The sequence below is a fragment of the Amphiura filiformis genome, chromosome 8 (assembly GCF_039555335.1).
Source record: "Amphiura filiformis chromosome 8, Afil_fr2py, whole genome shotgun sequence".
Classification (NCBI taxonomy): Eukaryota; Metazoa; Echinodermata; class Ophiuroidea; order Amphilepidida; family Amphiuridae; genus Amphiura; species Amphiura filiformis.
The window spans coordinates 47218646-47238929 of record NC_092635.1 but is presented as its reverse complement, the minus strand read 5'-3'; the positions used below and the strand labels follow the sequence as shown (position 1 = coordinate 47238929).

Genomic DNA, 20284 nt, shown 5'->3' with positions numbered 1-20284 from the left:
AATTTAAAGTTTTTCGGAAAAAAGTGATTGGTTGATTTGTGGACTCTAAATCAGTATTTGACCATTTTTAAAGTTTTGAACTTCGGACTCCTTAAAATGCTCATTAGACCCCATAAATTTGGGTTGTGCAGTTTTGGGTGGGTCGCTGAGAGCAACCAAAGATATTTTTTTGGCCTCATAATATTGATGAATTGTACTATTGACTGGCTTTCTGTTCATAGATACATAGCACCATAAGCTACTGTTGTACAAATTCTTAACAAAATAACAATTTACATTCAATCATTTTCCTGCTACAGTGGAACCTCGTTAACACAAAATTGTCAGGCCTTGGATTTGAGTCACCAGGTCTTTATATAATGTATTAAATATATAGTAGATCCTGTGCCATATACTGGGGTACACAAAAAGGTGGCTTTGTTACATTTTGATGTGCAGTTTGGATTTCAAAACACTGTCTCTTGAGTATTCCTTCACTTAGAAGATTCAATTAGCTCTTAAATTGAGGCTAATTTATTCTATATTGCTCATGTTTTTATCCGGTTTTAAAATATTTTTCAATTATTTTCTTATGACGTTTGGCATGAAATGTGCCAAGGGTGGCTGAGGATTAGGGGGAGGAGGATTAGGGGGAGGGATTCATATTGTAAATTTGATTTAAAACCCTTTTAAAAATTTGAATCTAGTAAAAAATGTCTAAATGAACTCCCAGACATCTAAACCAAGTGAATAAATACAAAAGTTCATTTAAAAGACCAATACTTGCTCAGAATGATTGTAAATGTGGAAAAAAGTGGTGGGGTTACATCCTCCCTACTTTGTGATTGTTTTTGCACGCACTCTCTCATTTTTTAACCGATTTCCATAAAAAAGGTGTCAAAATGCTCAGAAGGATGAACCACTTCAAATGAGATGTGTAGGTAAAATGTTTGAACCATTTCATTTTTTTACTATGTAACACAAAGGTACCCCAGGTTGTGACACAGGACCAGTAACGAGTTTGGCATCCATATTCATCTTTTGGTGATAAGTAAGCAAAAGAGGGCAGCATACAGGGTTAGCTAATGGTGCAGCGCAGTATGGTCGACGATGCATGATCACCATTACAAAGTTGATATGCTGCCCTCTGAAGCTAAAGCGCTAATCCCTTTCTCGCTATAATTCAAAAATAATTCATGCGCAACATGAATTTAACAAAAGACGAATGACAGATTCGGCTGTTTACCAGACTCATAACACAATATATCACAGCTTTGGACCTGACAAGAATTTGGGTTATCAGGTATTTTGTGTTATTTACAGATTTTGTATAAACGAGTTTGCACTGTATAACTAAATTAAAAACGTATATACGCTGGCTAAGAAATGCCACCCAGATCCATTATTGCAAAGATTCCTGCTAAAAAAGATGCGAGCAAGTCACAAGTTAATGATTCTCACATTATATTATGTTCAATGTCTACACAGTAGAAACAATGGGCTATTCCAGTTGAAATCCAGACACAACTTTAATCTCCCACACAAGGACTGTGAATTTCAAATGGGGCTACCTCAATGGGTGATCCCATTTGAATCCTACACCCCCTGTGTGGGAGATTAAGGTCATGTCGATCTTTTAGGGGATGTATGGATTTCAACTGGAAAAGCCCAATTTGAAAATGAAACGATCCTCACAAGATCAAAATTGATTCTTTCACAACATTGGCTAACCTGGGCAGGGTATCAGTGAGGCCATGGGCTCCCCTCAAATCGGCAAATTCAGCGCATTTTCAGCCTATATATTAGCTAATTTTAGCCTCTTTACTTCCCCTTGAGCCACTTTTAAATTCTGCATTCACCTATGCACAGTGCAACAAAAGTACTATTATCCTGTGACATCTTTGAAACAGCAGAGTTGAAATGCATGCATAGCAGTACTCGAAACACGACTGGGCTATACTTCATCAAATAATCGTTGCAGCCATTTGGACAGGGCCATGTCAATTCTGATGAATATGGGGTACATCACGACAAGAACAATAGACACCACTAAGAATGAAGCACCTTGAAAGACAAAGCGTGGGGCGAAGATCTTCCACGTCATGAGGTGACGACGATGAATGGTTGCTGACAACATGGTGCCAAACACCTGCAAAGGTAAACAACAAAAGAGAACAATAGATATCAATCAATTGTTGTTTTTAAATTAATATTGAGAAGGCTTGATTTTCTGCTGTATTTTGCACCCAATTTTATGCTCAAAGTGCAGTAGTAGGGGATGGATGCTACTACAATCATACAGTTATCGATGGAACTAAGGTGTATCTTGGAGTTTTGCACCCAATTTTATGCTCGAAGTGCTGTACCGTATTAGGGGAGGGATGCTACTTTGATTAAACAGTTATATCAATGAAATTGAAAATATTATTTTCAGAATTCTTCAGTCAGAATTGAGACTTGGCATGTTAAACTTAGAAAGAAAGATTTTGCAGTTTGCTACTCTGGTTTAGTTGAAGATGAGTTTCATTTTGTACTCGAATGTAACTTTTTTGTTATTGAGCAACAACGTTTTATTCCACAATATTTTCACAAACATCTTTAAATGTAAGCTACTAATAAACATATTTTAAATAATCTAGGAAAATTTTTGTTACTCACCTGCAAGAAAAGAGAGAAATATTGAAGGAGTTGTAATAAATCATTTACTTTTATTATAAATGGATTCTTGGGCCAGAGGCCTGTATGTGTAATCATGTATACTGTAATAAAATCCTCTTTTGAGGAACAAAATCTTTGAGTTTTGCACCCAAATTTTATGCTCAAAGTGTAATACAGTGTAGACTTAAGTGGTGACAGACTTTGCATACACTTTCTTGCACTGACACTGTGTGACCTTTTGACTGAGTTTGTTGTTTTTAGAACTTCAGAGAGTGATCTTGTCACTACGGCTTGGTACACAGGCTCCGCTAGTCAGTCGCGCTATGGTGCATAAGGGAATATACGAGTGATGGATTACGGATTTAGTCTATTGTATGTGTCGTAGAGGGATGCGACTACGATCATACAGTAATCAATGAAACTATTACAAACAGCCTACCTGTATTGCGTGGAAAACCATGTACTGGACAAAAAGTTGAAACATGGCAATTCTGAGTTCATCTGGGTTGAGATGCATATTCATCTCTCCTTTCCTATCCTCTTCTGTTTTTTTCTTCTCAAACAGTCTCCCTCTTGTATACGGCCATACCACCAGGAGTGGTAAAACAACAGCAAATAGTATCTGAAATTCAATCATGCACAAAACATTAATAAAGAAGAACAAATTCATGTAAAATTTGGCAAAACCTTTATTACTAGGCCTCAAAATTAATTTTTCATGGGTACTCCTTTTCAAGGCCAGTGAGCAAATGTTACAAAGGCAACTGTACTGAAAATGCTTGGACTTGGGGAGGGGAGGGGCACTTCAATATGAAATGGAGATAGGTATATGGCTGGTAATTTCACAGTAAGGGGCATTCAGTAAGAGCAAAATATAAAATATATGGGGTCATTGGGTGAGAGCTTAATTTTTGGCATTAGGTGAGAGCAAAATGTATAAAATATGGGGTCATTGGGTGACAGACGGACCGTTTTGATCTAAATTGGGGGGGGGGGCATTGGGTAAGAATATGACCTTTTTTAAAATTGGGTCTTTGGGTAAGAGCTTGGAGAATTGAATTTCTAGTTCGAAATGGCTTCAAAAGGTTTTGTTATTTCAAAAGTAACAAAATCAGTGATATATGACTTGTTGCTGTTCAAATTGATATAAGGGTCTTTGGGTGACAGATCGAAAGGAAAAATAAGGGGTCTTCAGGTGAAAGCATGTGATCATAAAAATATCAGGTCTTTGGGTGACAGCGGTGCTAAAAAAGTGGGTCTTAACAGCCCTACAAATAAGCATCACCCCCAAAGTGGGAGTGCCCCCCGTGCCACCCCCCTTGGGCCCTGAATTTGACAGCCTGAACCTTACCTGTGAAGCAAATGTGTTGAGAGTAATCAGCAGAGCAGGAACAAAGTACAAATATTTGGGGAAGTCGCCGTAGAAACCCACAAACGCTGACTCAAATCGGATGGATGGTACTGTAGCATGGTGACCCGTAGCGAAGAAGTACTGATTGGCCATGAAACCCCAGCCGGCTATGGCGTACCAGGGAACTTGTAATAAACCTGCACAATAAAGAATATAATGATTAGTTTTCAGCAATACTTCAACTCTGGGAGAATTCTTGTTTGCTTGGGCATGTGCAGCTGAAAGAGATACCATTTTTCACCCTGTTGTAGCAGTGACATCAGTGCGCATTTCATTTAGCCCAGCCTCAAATCGCTAGCATTCACTCAAAGTACTGGTGTACGCAAGCACATGCTTAAAGACGCTGCATAAGCACAAGCGAAACAGCTGCATCAACATGTTGGTATAGTACTACTGTCCTGAATTTTTACACAATTTCTGCTCAAAATAAAGATAAATTGCTAATATTTCAGATTATTTGGGGGTACATTTGCTTCACTTAACTAGAATTAGAACATACTTGTAATCATGAAATTGAGGGATTTGTGCCAGCTCCCTTCTGCAATAATGTAGCCAGGTTTCTATGTGTATAAAATGCAGAAATTGTCAAATGTATGTGATAGGGCAACTACATGTATTGCTGATAGTGGCTTCTTGCACTACCAAATGTATGATGACTTCTTCAAACTGTTAGAATTTTGTTAAGGATCAGTAAAATTATCCTCACAAACTCCTTGTGGTACGACCATGATTGGGGGGGTCACCAGGCCTGATGAGGGGAGCACAAGCCATTTTTGGCAATTTTCTTTGGGATTTTCTTCAGTTTCAAATCGACTGGGGGTACATGCCCTCCCCCCACCCGCCCATTCACTGATCAGATTTTGGACTAAGAATGACTAATTCTTACCTAATTGCATGAGCCCGGGAAACATCTCTAGCACCTTCAGATGAGCTCTCCTAATGACAGCATACAGTTCTAAGAACATCATTGCTTGACATATCAGTAGCAGTACCGCAGGAGCAAACCCATCTCCCAGTAGCATCGCTAATAGCAGACATACAGTCACACCACCTTGTAAGAACCCTGACGAAAACACCGTCCCCAGCCCATACACAATAGGTGGAATGAATCCAGGTGGGTCGGCACCGTCACTTGAGGGCGCCTCTTCCAGCGGCTGCCTTGGGTTTCTTTTGCGCATCCCTTTTGGACGCTCCACCACTTTCGGTGCTGCTGCATCGTCGGATACAGACGAATCGCCTGAATTCGCTAGTTTTAATCTATCTTTTTTAGGTACAAGATAAACGCACATGGGATCGAATAAGAGCGACCCCAATGAGATGCCAAGCAGACCATAGGCAACTCTTGCTAGAATGACCTGTTCCCACCCAGGAATGTTGTCCAAGATTTTCTCTGGCAGTGACTGAAGACCCCAGTGAAGACATACGCAAACTGTGGCTGCCGGGAGGGCGTATGTGATGCTCAACGACGACGCCGAGGTGCCATTCAGATTGCCCTGTTTATTCAGCCAGTAGCTGAGCGACGCCGGGAGCATCGCTAAACAAGCGACGAAACAAAGTACCTGTAATGTCTGTACTCGCTCTTCTCGTCGGTAAAGCTAGCCAGAGGCCGGAGAAAAGTGGATTCCTCGCAGTCTGGATATTGCTCTTCTCGACACGCAAAAAAGTACGTACTGAATCTGACACACACTAAAAATACTACAAGAAACAGTATGAGAAAAGTTCTAGGGTGAGTAATGAGATGTCCAATATCTCTCGATTTCTCAATCTTTGTTTTTTTAGTAAGAGCCTCTTTGGTAGTCCTACTTTGGCTCAATCCTGTACAAACAAACCAAAATATGATAATAGACTGTACAATGTACGTGCTCACATAGCTTTCTTGCACTATGTAACTGTTTGACGTATATAAAGCTGCGTTGGCAACCGTCAGAGTTCCACAAAAGATGGACTCCTTACTGTTTCTAAAAATATGTGTTCTTAGGATATATCCCAACTGTCCGTCGAGAAAATGCAGAAATATCATAGCGATAGTGACAAGCGCTGATGGAATGGCTGGGAGCAAGACTATCGTGGATACCGACGCCTCCTCCAGTTCATCGGTAAATAGAATAAGCACGATGCTAAGAGTTAAAAACGATGCGTAGACGCAGAATGAGGTGAGCAACAAAGTTTCAAGGGTTGAACTCAGAGTGCTGCGATCGCCCGCCGACTGGGTACGAGCAATCAGCATCCAGCAAAATAAAATTACAGCACCTGTGCAAATTAGTCCCAATATCATGGACATCATATCAAACTGTGCCCATATTCGGATGCACATATCCTTAACCCCCGATAAGTAGACTTTATACAAGTCCTCAGCATCTTGTAGATTGTCCAACACTTTTTGATGTGAATCTTTTGTCAATGAAGACATGTTTTGCAAAATAGATTCCGCTTTGTTGAAGACTTCCAACAGTTTAGAAGATTCTGTGTGAGGGAACTCATTGGACATCTTGGAGTATGTCTCTATGTACGTATTCACTTGGTGAGCGTTGCTTCGCAGTGCCGCTACTTTGCTGAAAAGGACTCGCATTTCTTTCGGCAGTCTTTCCATATCCTTGGTAATGGAATCGTGTTTGGGTAGGGTGGTAAATAGTTCTGGTATAATGCTGCCAAGATTGGAGAATGGAATGGGTAGACCCAGTAGCAATGACAGGGTTGGTACAAAGTCCACCTGAGAAACTGTTTTTGTTTCATCCTGAAATTGATAAAAAATAAATCATGTCAACTGTGATAATGTTATTTAATTCAACTGTGATTTCATAAAATGTTCAACTGTGATGATGTCATAATTCAACTGTGATGATGTCATAATTCAACTGATAATGTCATAATTCAACTGTGATAATGTCATAATTCAATTGTGATGTCAGAATTCAACTGTGATAATGTCACAATTCAACTGTGATAATGTCAGAATTCAACTGTGATAATTGTCATATTCAACTGTGATAATGTCATAAGTACCGGTAAGTGAAATTTCAAGATCAGTTATATACTAAGAACTGTGTCTACTGAGTTGAAAAATATGGCTCCTGTCATTCCAGTCACCATTTTGCCGTCTCCACATGAGTATTGACTGCAGACGACAAGTTCCATATTTTACATTTCCATGACCATATTTGGTCATTAACTAAACACTTAGAAACTAAACTACAATCCGCTCAAAGAGCAATGGAACGGCAAATGTTAAACTTAAGTAAGGTGCTCAACCATCAGACAGCTGACCGGTGTTGCAGACATTTTGAGAAAAATCAAACAATCAAAATGGAGATGGGCTGGACATGTTGCCAGAAGAAATGATAACAGATGGACAAAGAGATTGTTAGAATGGCAACCAAGAATGGGAAAAAGAAGAAGAGGTAGACAGAAGAGGAGGTGGAGAGATGATATAACATCATATATTGGTACAACATGGGCGTAGAGTAGCATTAGATAGAAAGGTATGGAGTGATCATGAGGAGGGCTACATCCAACAGTGGATTGACATAGCCTAGATAGATAGATAGATAGATCTATAGACCATATTTGGAAGTAGCATGAAAAATGCATTAAAATGGGTACAAACAAGCCCAGGATTGGTTCAGTGATTCTTGAGAAAGCGCTTGCCATTTTGAGAAAATATGTCTAACAACTTTTTATGTTAAAGTCTATGGCCAGCTTGTTATGCAAAGGGTTTTTTTAAAGGAGGGGTAACCTGATTGACAGCCTCATCCCCAACTTAACCCTATCAAAATGCAGATTTTGGTATCAGGTGAAAGCTCATATTTTTCTCATTAACATATTAAAATTTGGTGTTCCAAATTGGTATATTTCGAGGAAATCGTCAAAACTGTCGAATTAATCACAAAAATTTGGCTCTAAATGTTGACTGTACCCACCAAGTTTCATGCCCATATAGTAATTATATTAATTTGACCTCAGATGACCCCTGGTGACCCCAAAATGACCTTCCAAAAATTTGGCTTTAAATGTTAGCTGTACCCACCAAGTTTCATGCCCATACAATAGTTTTTACTAATTTGACCTCAGATGACCCCTGGTGACCCCAAAATGACCTTCCAAAAATTGGTTCTAAATGTTGACTGTACCCACCAAGTTTCATGCCCATACGACAGTTTTTACTAATTTGACTCCAGGATGACCTCAGATGACCCCGAAATGACCTTCCAAAAATTTGGCTCTAAATGTTGACAGTTTTTACTAATTTGACCTTAGATGACCCCTGGGTGACCCTGAATGACCTTCAAAAAATTAGGCTCTGAATGTTGACTGTACCCTCCAAGTTTCATGCCAATACGACAATTTTACTAATTTGACCTCAGATGACCCCTGGGTGACCCCAGATGACCCCAAAATGACCTTCCAAAAATTTGGCTCTAAATGTTGATTGTACCTACCAAGTTTCATGGCCATATGACTATTTTTGCTAATTTGACCTCAGATGACCCCTGCATGACCTCAGGAGACCTTGACCCACTAACCAATATAAACTTGTTCTGTCTGGGGTCAAGATGCACCCACCCACCAAGTTTGAGGAACGTATGCGACCCCAGTCTCCGAGAAAAGAGGTAAATAAAAAAAATGGGCCCTCTGACCTCAAATGACCTTTTACCTCAGTATATGACCTTGAACCTCAACCAAAAAAAAGTAGCCAGAGTTTTTGACCATGACCCACCTATCCTGAAAATCTGAAGTCAATCCGCCCATCCATGCCCGAGATTATCGCATCCGGACGGAAGGACGGAAGGACGGAAGCACGGACATTGCAAAAACAGTATGCCTCGCGGTGGAGGCATAAAAATAGGATCTTCCATTTGATATCAATTTATTACATGATCATAATGACTATCATTAATAAAAACACTGTAGACTACCAGTTTTACGCTGACTTAAATGTCAGTAATTCCATAAAGAATTAGTCGCATTTACAAGGAACATTTACATGATCATTTTGCATGAATGCTTGAGAGTGGCAACATTTTATGTTATATAAGTTTGAAAGAATTTGATTTTCCAAATATATCAGGTCACCTTCCTTTAATCACCAACTTACTCTTATCTTTTCATCCTCTTCAAACAACTGATTTGGACTGTATACAAAAAGAGCAGCACCAACTTCATCAGCACTGTCCCCACCATGGTCACCTGTGGGCGTCATACCATGGTCACCAAATACAAACAGTATAGTGTCTTTGTCCATGTCTTCTATAACACAACAAAAAAAAAAAAAAAAAACAGAAGGTAAAAAACAATAGACAAACTATGAGCAAATTATATTTTACACAACTGAGAGAGAATTGGATGGTTTTGTGCATTGATTTTGTCATCTGTGTGAAAAAGTGTTACATACCGTACTGTATTTCATCAAATAGTCGCCCCCCCCTCAAATAAACGCCCCCACCACTTTTTTCAACCAAGATGTTTCAAAAATTTCGATATTTCCATGCTATCTTGTGTAGTAAGCTTACCAAGTTGCTCACATGGTTGATAATAGCAGCAATAAATGGCGAAAATCTGCATCGGCAACCGGCAGTGAACCAAAAGTCAGTGTCAAAAGTTCATAGTTCGTCATTTTAGCGTGACTTTTAAGCTTACCTAATGATTTTAACGGGAATTGTCGTGCTAAAAATGACCTCTAATAAACGCCCCCCCCCCCCTTGGGAAAATGTAACGCCCCCGGGGGCGTTTATTTGACAAAATACGGTACTTGAAGTGACAATAATATACTATTTTGATTACATGTATGATCTTTCTTTTCACCCACCTTAAAAGTGTTACACCAGTATTACATTTTTTTGTATGGACCTCCTTGCCATTGGACATTAGAAACTCACAAAATGTATACATGTACATGTATGGCCGTGTTTTGAGGGGGTCATAATTTTTGTTTCATCACTAAATTTAGATACTTGCATATCCATTTTTGGTTATTAAAAGGTATCTTTAAAAACTAAAGACCCAATTACCGTACTGACTCGAGTCCCACCTCGTTTTTAGGTGAACAGTTTTCAAAATTGGGGGTGGGACTACTGTATTTAAGTGGTAATTTTTGCATACAGTTATTTTCACGAACTAGAGTGAGCAGTGTTCGAAATTTAAGCACTTATCCTCTTGTCCTCTTGAGTGAGAGAAACATTTTTGCGATCTTGTTATTAATATTTTCATGATTGCCTAGTCTTGCCCTATACTTGCAATACATTATACGCGAGGTGTTAATTTCGCGGATGACACTCCAATTGCGAAATCCGCAAAAATAAAACCCTCGCGAAAATTACCACTTATACAGTATACTCAAATTTCCTTGGACCTACAGCTGTATGCTACATGTAGGAGAATTCATGGTTGACTTACTAAAAAAAATTTTTTTTAATTTGCATGATTGTTTTTTTTTTTTATGAAAAGTGATAATTTGTATTCATGTCATACAATGTACACTATTTTTGATTATCATTTCTAATTAGAGTATGACACGAATACAAATGATCACTTTTCATATAAAAAACATAAACAATCATGCAAGTACATGTACGTAAGTCAACCATGAATGATCCTAGCATATATAGCTCTAGGTCCAGGGACACTACAAAACCGAAAAAATAAATAACTTAACACACAAAAAAACTTGACAAATAATATGTCTTGATGAACTTTGGATTTCTTAGACATACAGTGCATCCCTACTTCAGGTCCATACAATGTATGTCAATACATGATAAAAGACTATAAAGTCTTCCTTGCAGGACTAAGTTTTGCTACATGTTATGATTGACCGAAGTGATGGGTGTAAAACAAATGAAGTAAGTTTATGTATGTACACTGAATGACATTTTTAAACATACCGTACATATTACATGTATGAAGAGCTTATTTCCAAACCGTGTTTTAGTCCACAACCACATGTGTCTCATAATTTTATACTTGTGTCACACTGTTGTGCAGAACTATCTCATTTTGGAAAATGGATCTCATCTTGAAAATCATCTCAAATTGGATAGAATTGAGACCCAATTTGAGAATGAATTTGAGTACCAATATGAGATCCATAATCACCCAATTGGTGCTTAATACATTGGTGCTACCAAATGTTTGTCATTTCATGGTCAAAGAAGTTGGGTATCATCAAAATTGTATTTTTGACAGAGCAAGGCCTAATTACTCCAATTTAATAGCTGAAGTAGTATGGTAATTTTGTGCTTGCAGATCAGGTTTCTCTGCCAAGAAGACAAGGTCAATACTATGAAACGTATCTTATTTAATATTGATACATACTTCAAATGTATGTATCCCACTTTAAATATCAGGGTTTTGCTTCAGTTTTCACTGCATGAATTATTTCCACATTACTTATAGAGCTGTTATTCTTTTAATTTTTTGTAGTACTTTGTTTATAATACTGATTGAGTTTGCAATTTTCCAAGCGATTTTATGAGTATTCAGATTTTAAGTTTGTGAGATATTCTGATGTTTAAAATAATTTGAAAAACATTTTCTTGATTTTTTTTTGCTTTGGAAAGGAAGAAGAAAAACATTTTTAGATCAACTTTACCATATGGTCACCTTGTGTATACTCAAAAGACCATGAACAGCAATTAAACCCATACTTGACCATGAGAAGTCTAGACACTGGTTCTATACAGTACCATACTTCATCAACTATAATAATTAGCAACTTAGCACCCAATAAAACCTAACTGGGTGGATTATATCTCAATTTGTCACTCAAATTGGATCTCATATATAATTGGATCTCAAATTTCTTCTCAAATCTATTCAATTTGAGATGATTACAAATATGAGATCCATTTTCCAAAATGAGATACTTTTGAATATCAGTGTCATACAATCACAGTTACCGATACTTTGACAAGTTTGACAATAGCAACAATGAGTTGTACCATGCTGCATAACAAGAATGCAAACTGTTGTTCTCATGGGAAACAAAGGCCTCACACAGTATTGTTACTGTGCATGGTGCATCCAACTGAAATCATAATACATGTACCTAGATAGATAGCATTGACAACCATGGACGTATTATAGAGCACGAAGTGCGATGGACTTGCAACTCCGTTCATCGATGTGAGGTCAGCGATCGTCACGCTTGCAACATGTGGACGTAGATGGCAGCAGCATTTTTCTTTAATTAGCATATATTCGTGACGTCATGTTAACGTAAGTCTCCACAGCACTACGCATATTTTTTTAGGTAGCTTTTAGTACTGTCGTGGTGGCAGCAGCATTTTTCTTTACTTTTCTAAAATGGCGACGCCCAGGGTTTAATTACAAATTCTTCAATTTATCAATATTTCATGAAAATTTACCAAACAAACGGATACAGTCATGACAGTTAATATTTAAAGTGTATTAATGGTCATAGTTATAAAAGAAAGAACATAAGACACATAAACAAATGAATTGTACCAAAATTCAATATATGGCAGCGGCCGTGACTTATCAATGGCGCTGGTGGGTAATACACGGGGGAAGCCGACGGTGTCGCCACCTTTTTGCATTGCGCTGGTATATGAGTTTCAACGGCCTGTGACAACCCATTGCAATATCACACAGTTAAATCAGAAACATGGGTTTGTGGACTTAAAACGGTTTGGAAATAAGCTCTTCATTAAGTTCATACATTGTACATGTAGCACATGTACAAAACTGAATCAAACTTGTTTTACAATTGCATAGCGCCAATAAAAGGATTAGGGATTAATCTAATGTGATAATCACAACCAGGCACATGTAGCTTCCACGAGTGCAGAGACAGAGAGAGAGAGCCCATCCAGGCTCAGTGCACCTTAAGGGCACACAACTATGAATCAACTGGCGTAACTACCTCTTTCTCTCTTTTTGTCTTTTAAAGAAAAAACAAAATCACTTTCCTCACAAGGAAGTGAGGATAACACTACTAAACAACTACTACTAACAACTGACTTGCAGAAACCAATCTAACAGCTTATGTGAATGAAGACACTGTTGGTTTAGAACACTCAAAATAGGCAATGTGCCAACAGTCAATAACATCAACAGTTCAAGAGTCTTTTTGTCTGCAATGACAAACTGACATTCAACATGAATGTAAAATGGTTCAAAGTTCAAAGAAGTAAACGTCAGTTCCAGAGTTTTCTTTTAGAATTCCAAATGACATACGTAAATCAGTTCAAAGTTCAATGAAGTGACCATATAGGAGGACACCGATGATGGATTAATGTCATAGTCAGAGTGACCTGTCCATTTAGTTTAACACATAGTCTTTCAGGTGCTCAGGAAGTTTGTGAGGGCGCGCGGAACGCCTTTGTGTGAGCAATGGTGGCATGATCTCAGGGCCAACCATACTAGCTTGGGGGATACTTTCACTAACCTCACTGCTGTTACCGGTACATGGATTAGACTGTGCAACCAAACCGTTGGTATTGCTGGAGCTATGACCGCTATCGCGCAAGGGATCGCGAGGATCTGACTCAGAACTGGGGTGCGAGTGATTAGCATTCCTGGGCAGGGGGTCACAAGTAGCAGGTGTGGACAACTCGCCAGGTATGAAAGGAGGCTCTGGAGGAGTACATTCAGGGACCACTTCAACAAACTCGGAATCCTCGGTGGGTGGAGACGACTTGGGAAAGGGACGAGAATCCAGGTCAGGATAATACTGGACCTTAAAGCACTCAGATTTCTTGATACGATAAGAAGTATTCAAGCTGCGAACCCACAAATTTGCGGATGTTGCACCATGGGCCTTCGATAGTAGTGACTAAGTAGCGATCTCTAGCATGAGATTTCTTGCGATCTGAGTAGAGGTAGACAAGATCACCAACCTCCAACTCTGCTGCTGGGGAGGCAGAGGCTAATGGGGCCTTTGAATGAGCACTGTGTGGGTGGTTGGCTTTTCGCAAGGCATGCTGGGCCTGAATCATTTGACAATCAGTGAAAGGAACCTGCTCATTGGTAAACTGGTCTCGCTGAAACCACATCTCACGGGCTGAAAGACCTCGGGATCTGATCACGAGTATTAAGGGCTGCAGTAGCAATGGCAAGTGATAATGCTGTAGCCGGACCACCTGTAGAATCTTGTCTGAGCAACTCATCTTCAAGCTCACTTAATGGCTTTCTCAGCAACAGGATTCTTGTTATTATTTTTAATACGACCGATCTCAACCGATAGATGGTAACGTGTGAGAAGTTTGTCATTGGCGAGTCGAACAAACCCTGGTGCTGGGTCAGTACGAATGACTGCAGGGGGGGCCATCAAGTGGACGAAGTTCAATGCACAATTGAATCAGGGCATCACGCAAAGTGCCATGTTGTTCATTCTCGACAATGCAAGAAGCTGTGTAGGACGTTGAGGTTTCGCGCAGCACAAGGACTAGCTGGCGGCTACGCTTCAGGATATCAGCTGCAAAAGAAATGCCAACTGCATCGGGAGGGTCACTTGAGGACTGCTCGATCAATGTCTTAGGGGCATTGGACAGAGAAGCACACTGGTGACAAGTTGATGTCACTTGATCAATAGCCTTGTCCATATCAAGAGCATAAAAGTAACGCTGGGTCACCAAACTGAGCTGATGTTTGGAGGATGGTCAAGTTGGATGTGCAGGGCAGTGAGAAGACCATTTAAGACCTGTCTGGGAACAACAATACAATCGCGAGTTGGGGACAATGGTTGATCACGACGAACAACAAGTAGGCCATCTCTAGCGATAGATGCAACCTGCAAATAGCGCTTCACATCTTTGACAGAAGTAGCTTTCTTTGAAGGGCGAGTGCCCTGAACTAGATGCGCATGTGTTCGTCGCAGATCCGGGCATTCCTGCTGAATAGCATGCCAGGCTGCTTTGCTGGCAAAGGGGAGCTTAGCTTTCCCGGACAGAATGTCATGTGCGGAAACACGAAGGACAGTTGCTTCCTCTTCACGGTTGATAAAGGAGCATATTTGACAAGTGGGCTCAGTGCAGTCAGGGGCATTACGACTAGCAAAGTCTGAGGGGGTGTTAGCTGATCCTGCAAGATGACGAACAGATGCTTGGAAACGACTGACAGTGGAGAGGAATGTGGACACGCGAGGACTGGCTGAAAACTCACCCCGCAGAGCTTTTCATATGCCTGAACACAAGGTTTGCTGTCAGTGAGGATACATGTCTTGTGTTTGGACTGAATAACATAGGGACTGAAGTGCTTGGTGGAGGCAGAAATAGACAGCGCCTCAATTTCTTGAGGGTAACCATGTTGGCTGTCGATCACGCAATTTAGCACTGAAGAACCCGGCGAGGAAGAGTTTGTCATTGCGGGAAATATACAATGTCGACCCAATGCTATGTTTCTTCACGGATCCATCAGTAATGATCCAAAGCTGATCATTGGGATGGGGAAGTGTGACTGCCCTAGCGGAAGACAGTGCTGCTTGAGCCTTGTGAAAAGCAGTATGCAGACTATCAGACCATGTAAGCTCTTCAGTTGATTGGTGCCCTGCAATAGCATCATCTAATGGGGCTACCAGACTGGCACAATTCTGAATGACACGGGCCAGAACCTTGTATGCACCGATGAAGGACCGCATGCCACCAACTTTGCTTGGAGGCGAGCAGCTGGAAAGTGTGGCGATGCTATGGGGGCTAGCACAAAGGGTTCCATTTGACCAAATCCAACCCAGAATTACTGTCTTTTGGGGACAAATGACTGTTTTGGAAGCAGAAAGACGTAACCCAGACTTAGACAAAGCTTGCAAAACTTGACGCCAATTCTCAACAAGTTCATCCACAGTATTACCACCACAGTACAAGTCATCAGCGAGTTTTGCTACGACACCTTTCTCTAAGAGGTCACCAAGGACACGACACATCAGTTCCTCAAGGGCTGTTTCAGAACCTGGCATACCCATGGCACACCGTGTATACACACGCACCCACGAAAGGGGTTGCAACACCACAGTATTTCATGGACTCATGGGATAAAGGATTTGGTAGAAAGCACTAGTCAAGTCAGTGGCAATCAAATACTTCCATTTGGCAATTGAACGCAATGTTGAGTCCACATTGGGCATTAGAGAGGGTTGTGGCTTGCTATATCTACCGACATCAGCAAATGCAGTAACCAGACGAAAGCCTCCATTAGGCTTCTTGACAAGAAAGGACGGGTTAAGGTATTCGACACACACACCGACATCTTCAGGTCTAGCAAAGACGCCTGCTTTTTCAAGCTGATCAAACTTTGATTGCAACTCTTGGAGTTTATCCTGTGCATACAATGGGAGGCGACCTTTGCGTTGGGGGGTTGGACCGGTCCCATATTAACCACAGATTTGAAAGGGCCGACAGCACCATTGTAACCTGGGAAACTAGGGTCAAAAACCTCATCGTACTCATCGAGAAGACTGCGGAAGTTGGATTGCTCACAAGTGCCAAGTATACCATCTGGGTCAAGGGCAACAGCAGCTGAGTAGTTAACCGTGAACTGGGCTTTGGGACATTGACTGATGCTGCTGCAGCAGTGTGTGATGGCTTAGAAGTTAGTGATGGTGAAAAAACAGTGTGTATCTGGCCAAGATGTTCATGCTTTCTGATGACAAGTGGCACACCAGTATTGTTGGGAATGCGAACCCTGCCTGCAATACTTGTGATTACATCAGGCTTGGGCCAGGCTTGTTTGGGCGGTAGGAACCTACCGAGCGGGGTATCAACACGGGCTCAATGGCAAAAGTAGCATCTGATTCAACGGTGTCTGCAGGGAGATTTACCTCAACGTATGAGCCTGGCCATATGGTAGTGTTTTGAGAAGGTCCACGAAGTATATGGGCACGACGAACAGGGTGCTGGGATTTGGGGCTCTTGTTGGCGCCATAAGTGATAATTGTACCATCTGTCACGATGATTTGGTTCTTAGCAGGGCGAATTGCGACATCATTGCATTTCATGAAGGGAATACCTGCAAGGATTTCTTCGTCAAGGTCTCTAACAACTAGACCTTTAAAGACAAAGGAGTGTCTGTCACGAGTAAAGGTGAGGGTTGTTTCCCCAACTACCTTAAGAGGGGATGACCCATCAGCTTGACGGGCAGACTGCGAACTCTGATGAATGGGGCATCCTAATCGTTGGACAGTGTTTTCGCATGAATGAGATTACCAGTGGATCCACTGTCAATGGTGATGCGGACCGCATGGTGCTTGTGGAATGCATCTACATAAGGAGACTGATCAACATGAATTGCAGCGCTGTCTGAACATTGGGCTGCGCACTAAGGTCAGATTGGTCAACAAAGGCGCATGCTAAATCTGAGTCGCTGTCACAATCATCAAGGATGTTAAGCTGACGAGCGGGCCAGGTATTTTCTGTCCTTTTCAGGGAGGTACGAGCACTCGCTTAAGAAATGCGCATGGTCATGCCGACCAGCTTGCTCACACAGAGGGCAGGATTTACCAAATGATTTCTTAGCTTTCAATTTAGGCATCGGTCTACGCTGGCTACTAGTGCGCATGCTGCGAGCAGCATCGTTTGAGCTCAGCTCATCCAGGAGCGAATCCAGAGCTTGAGAAATTTCGGCTTTGATAGAAGCCAAGGTGCGCGGATCTTAGCTCTGTACCGTGCATCGCTGCTTTACTAATCGGGGCAGATCAGGGTTTATAAGACGCAACCACGTTAACACTACAAAGTTTTCGAGTGTAGGCGTAATCTCCTCATCTTCATCGATGACTTGGTCATGGTGACTGATGCCGCCTCCTTCACGCATGAGGTTGTCTTCGGTGAATGCTACTAGACGCTGGTACAAGTCCTCTGGCCGTTCATCAGGGCCAAGGGTAATATTGTTGAACTCTAGGAAGTGACCACCTGTTGTTTGGAAGCCAAAATGGAGACGGATGGCTTGCCATATCTTTTTCAGGCTGGTGCAGTTTTTGAGTATTGTATTTCGTGAGATAATTGGACAATAGTTGGCTATTTGTCCAAGCATAAGCTCCAATGCAGCATTTTTCTGGACTGCTGTTTTCCTTTGGGCTTCCTGTATGTCCTCACCGTCGTTAGTGAGACCTCGAAGAGGGCAAGTTTTTGACTTTTTGCCCCATACCGCTCCTTCAACCAAGTAGGGAGAAAAGCTTGGGTCTAATGACAGTGTATACTGGAGGTTATGTTTCCAGCTTTCAAATGAGTTTATTGTTTCGTTCTTTGTTAGAGGCCATTGCCTCGGCGCACGATGTGTTGTGGCCATTGCTGATTGTTTTTACACTCGTGTATGTGAACCAGAATAAAAGCTAATATGCAGCCTTGCAGGCTTAAGCTTACTGTTTTAAGCTTACTGGTCGCTCACAGTCTTGTGAAAGATCACACAATTAGGGTTCAAGATGACCACCAATTTCGTCAGGAAGGTCAGCTGAGAGACTTCAGAGATGACTGGTTTGAATCCCACCGCTGCCACCACGCCAATAAAAGGATTAGGGATTAATCTAATGTGATAATCACAACCAGGCACATGTAGCTTCCACGAGTGCAGAGACAGAGAGAGAGAGCCCATCCAGGCTCAGTGCACCTTAAGGGCACACAACTATGAATCAACTGGCGTAGCCTATTGTGTGCATAACATCTTATTATACTATTTTTTGGTGAAATACATACAAAAATGCTTCAAATAATAATAATGACATGGCAAAACAATATACACGTACGGTATCTCTTAAATGCTGGTTTCATACTTTCCTTGACCAGTGACAAGCCAAATCACCCTACCGATTTGCCCAAAGCAGCAAATTGCTAGGAATTGAATTCAAGTCAACTCAAAAGTGGCGCCGCTCTGATGCATGAGAACTCAGAAAGTATGAAACCAGCATTGCTTTCGTATTGTTTCCTGCCAAAATAGCAGTTTGAAAAATCATCAGCTGTCAATACATGCAGGGTCAGAATTTTGTTTCACAGTGCAAGAATCAATCTTGATTCTTGCAGAATAAATTTGCGGGAATCATTTGATTCTTGCAAATCAACTTCTGTATTTAAACTACAAAAGTTTGCGAGAAATCAACTTTGATTCGCCCAAATCTGTTAACGAGACTCTTTGCAAGAATCGATTCTTGGATTCTCGCGCAAATTCTGACCCTGAAATGCCAGGTATAGCCTGCCTTTTTAGCTCGAGACTGAATTCATACCTGATTACGTCATCCATTTGTGTTAGCTTATTTGCCATCGCCGAATGGTATGGCCCAAATCTATGACCACAGTGATCTACTCCCAAAAAGTGACCAATTAACACCGTCCAATCATTTCGACTAATTTCTGGCATGAGGTGCGAGATGACGCCATTGTCTACGGTGTGCAGATCTTTCACATTGAATGAAGGGTATGGAAAAGATCTGATAAATTTATCTTTAAAAAGCGTCTCCCAAGTATCATCACCCATAAAAGTTATTCTTTTTCCTAATTTGTACAGCTGACTTATTACATTGTCCTCAACAATTTCTGAACCGGCAAAATTACTACTTGCATCAACGAATGTTGGTAAACTACCCGTTGTAAGGCCTTTTAGTCTTTGCAGAGTTGTTGTTGGTGGGTCTGCGATGAATTTGTACAACAGAGAATGATGCGGTTTTTCTCGTAACAGTTTACGAATAGTGACAAGTTTGTTTTGAAATGGCAGCGATTTACTAGCACGCAGCGACTCGTTGAACACTGCAAAATCATGCCGTAGTGCATCGATGACTAAAATTATAGCTTTACTAAATCTTTGATGTTGAACACAATGATTTTGATTGTCAGTAAGCCCTTCAGATTTGTGTGCTGATCCTGAAGACAAAAACCGAACAGATGGAAATGGAACGGAATCTGTTTCACAGTCACTGGAACGAGAAATTTCAAGACGGTTCAGTAAGAAACCCCGAGTGAAAAGAGCTATACCAATTGCATATAGAATAGCTAGCCATGTTAGAAAAGCAAACAGCTTGATTCCAATCCCCATTATGCCCGTAAAAGGGTAGAATTTTGGCAAAAACAACACACTATTTCTGCAGACTCCACGCTCGCTCAGGAAGCTGCCATTTTAGGTTATAGGTCATCCTCGGAATTTTCAGCATTTACTAGCCTCTTCATTCGCCTTTATAAATTCCAAAAAGTGCTTAATATAATGTAATAAAATTCATAATAAAATTATTATGTTTTATAATTGTGATTTATTATTTATGATATCTAATTTTAGATAAAACACTGAACAAAAATGTGTGTAATTTGA

At 40.8% G+C, this 20284-nt stretch overlaps 1 protein-coding gene across 1 annotated transcript; it reads right to left on the bottom strand.

Moving 5' to 3' along the window:
• Positions 1-713: 713 nt before the first annotated feature.
• On the bottom strand, positions 714-20085 carry LOC140159120 (GPI ethanolamine phosphate transferase 3-like). Its single transcript, XM_072182477.1, is given in 7 exon segments — positions 714-2128; positions 3077-3259; positions 3989-4185; positions 4935-5597; positions 5600-6782; positions 9141-9292; positions 19198-20085. Coding segments are annotated over 7 exon segments (3390 nt in total). The 5' UTR covers positions 20015-20085; the 3' UTR covers positions 714-1933.
• Positions 20086-20284: the final 199 nt, after the last annotated feature.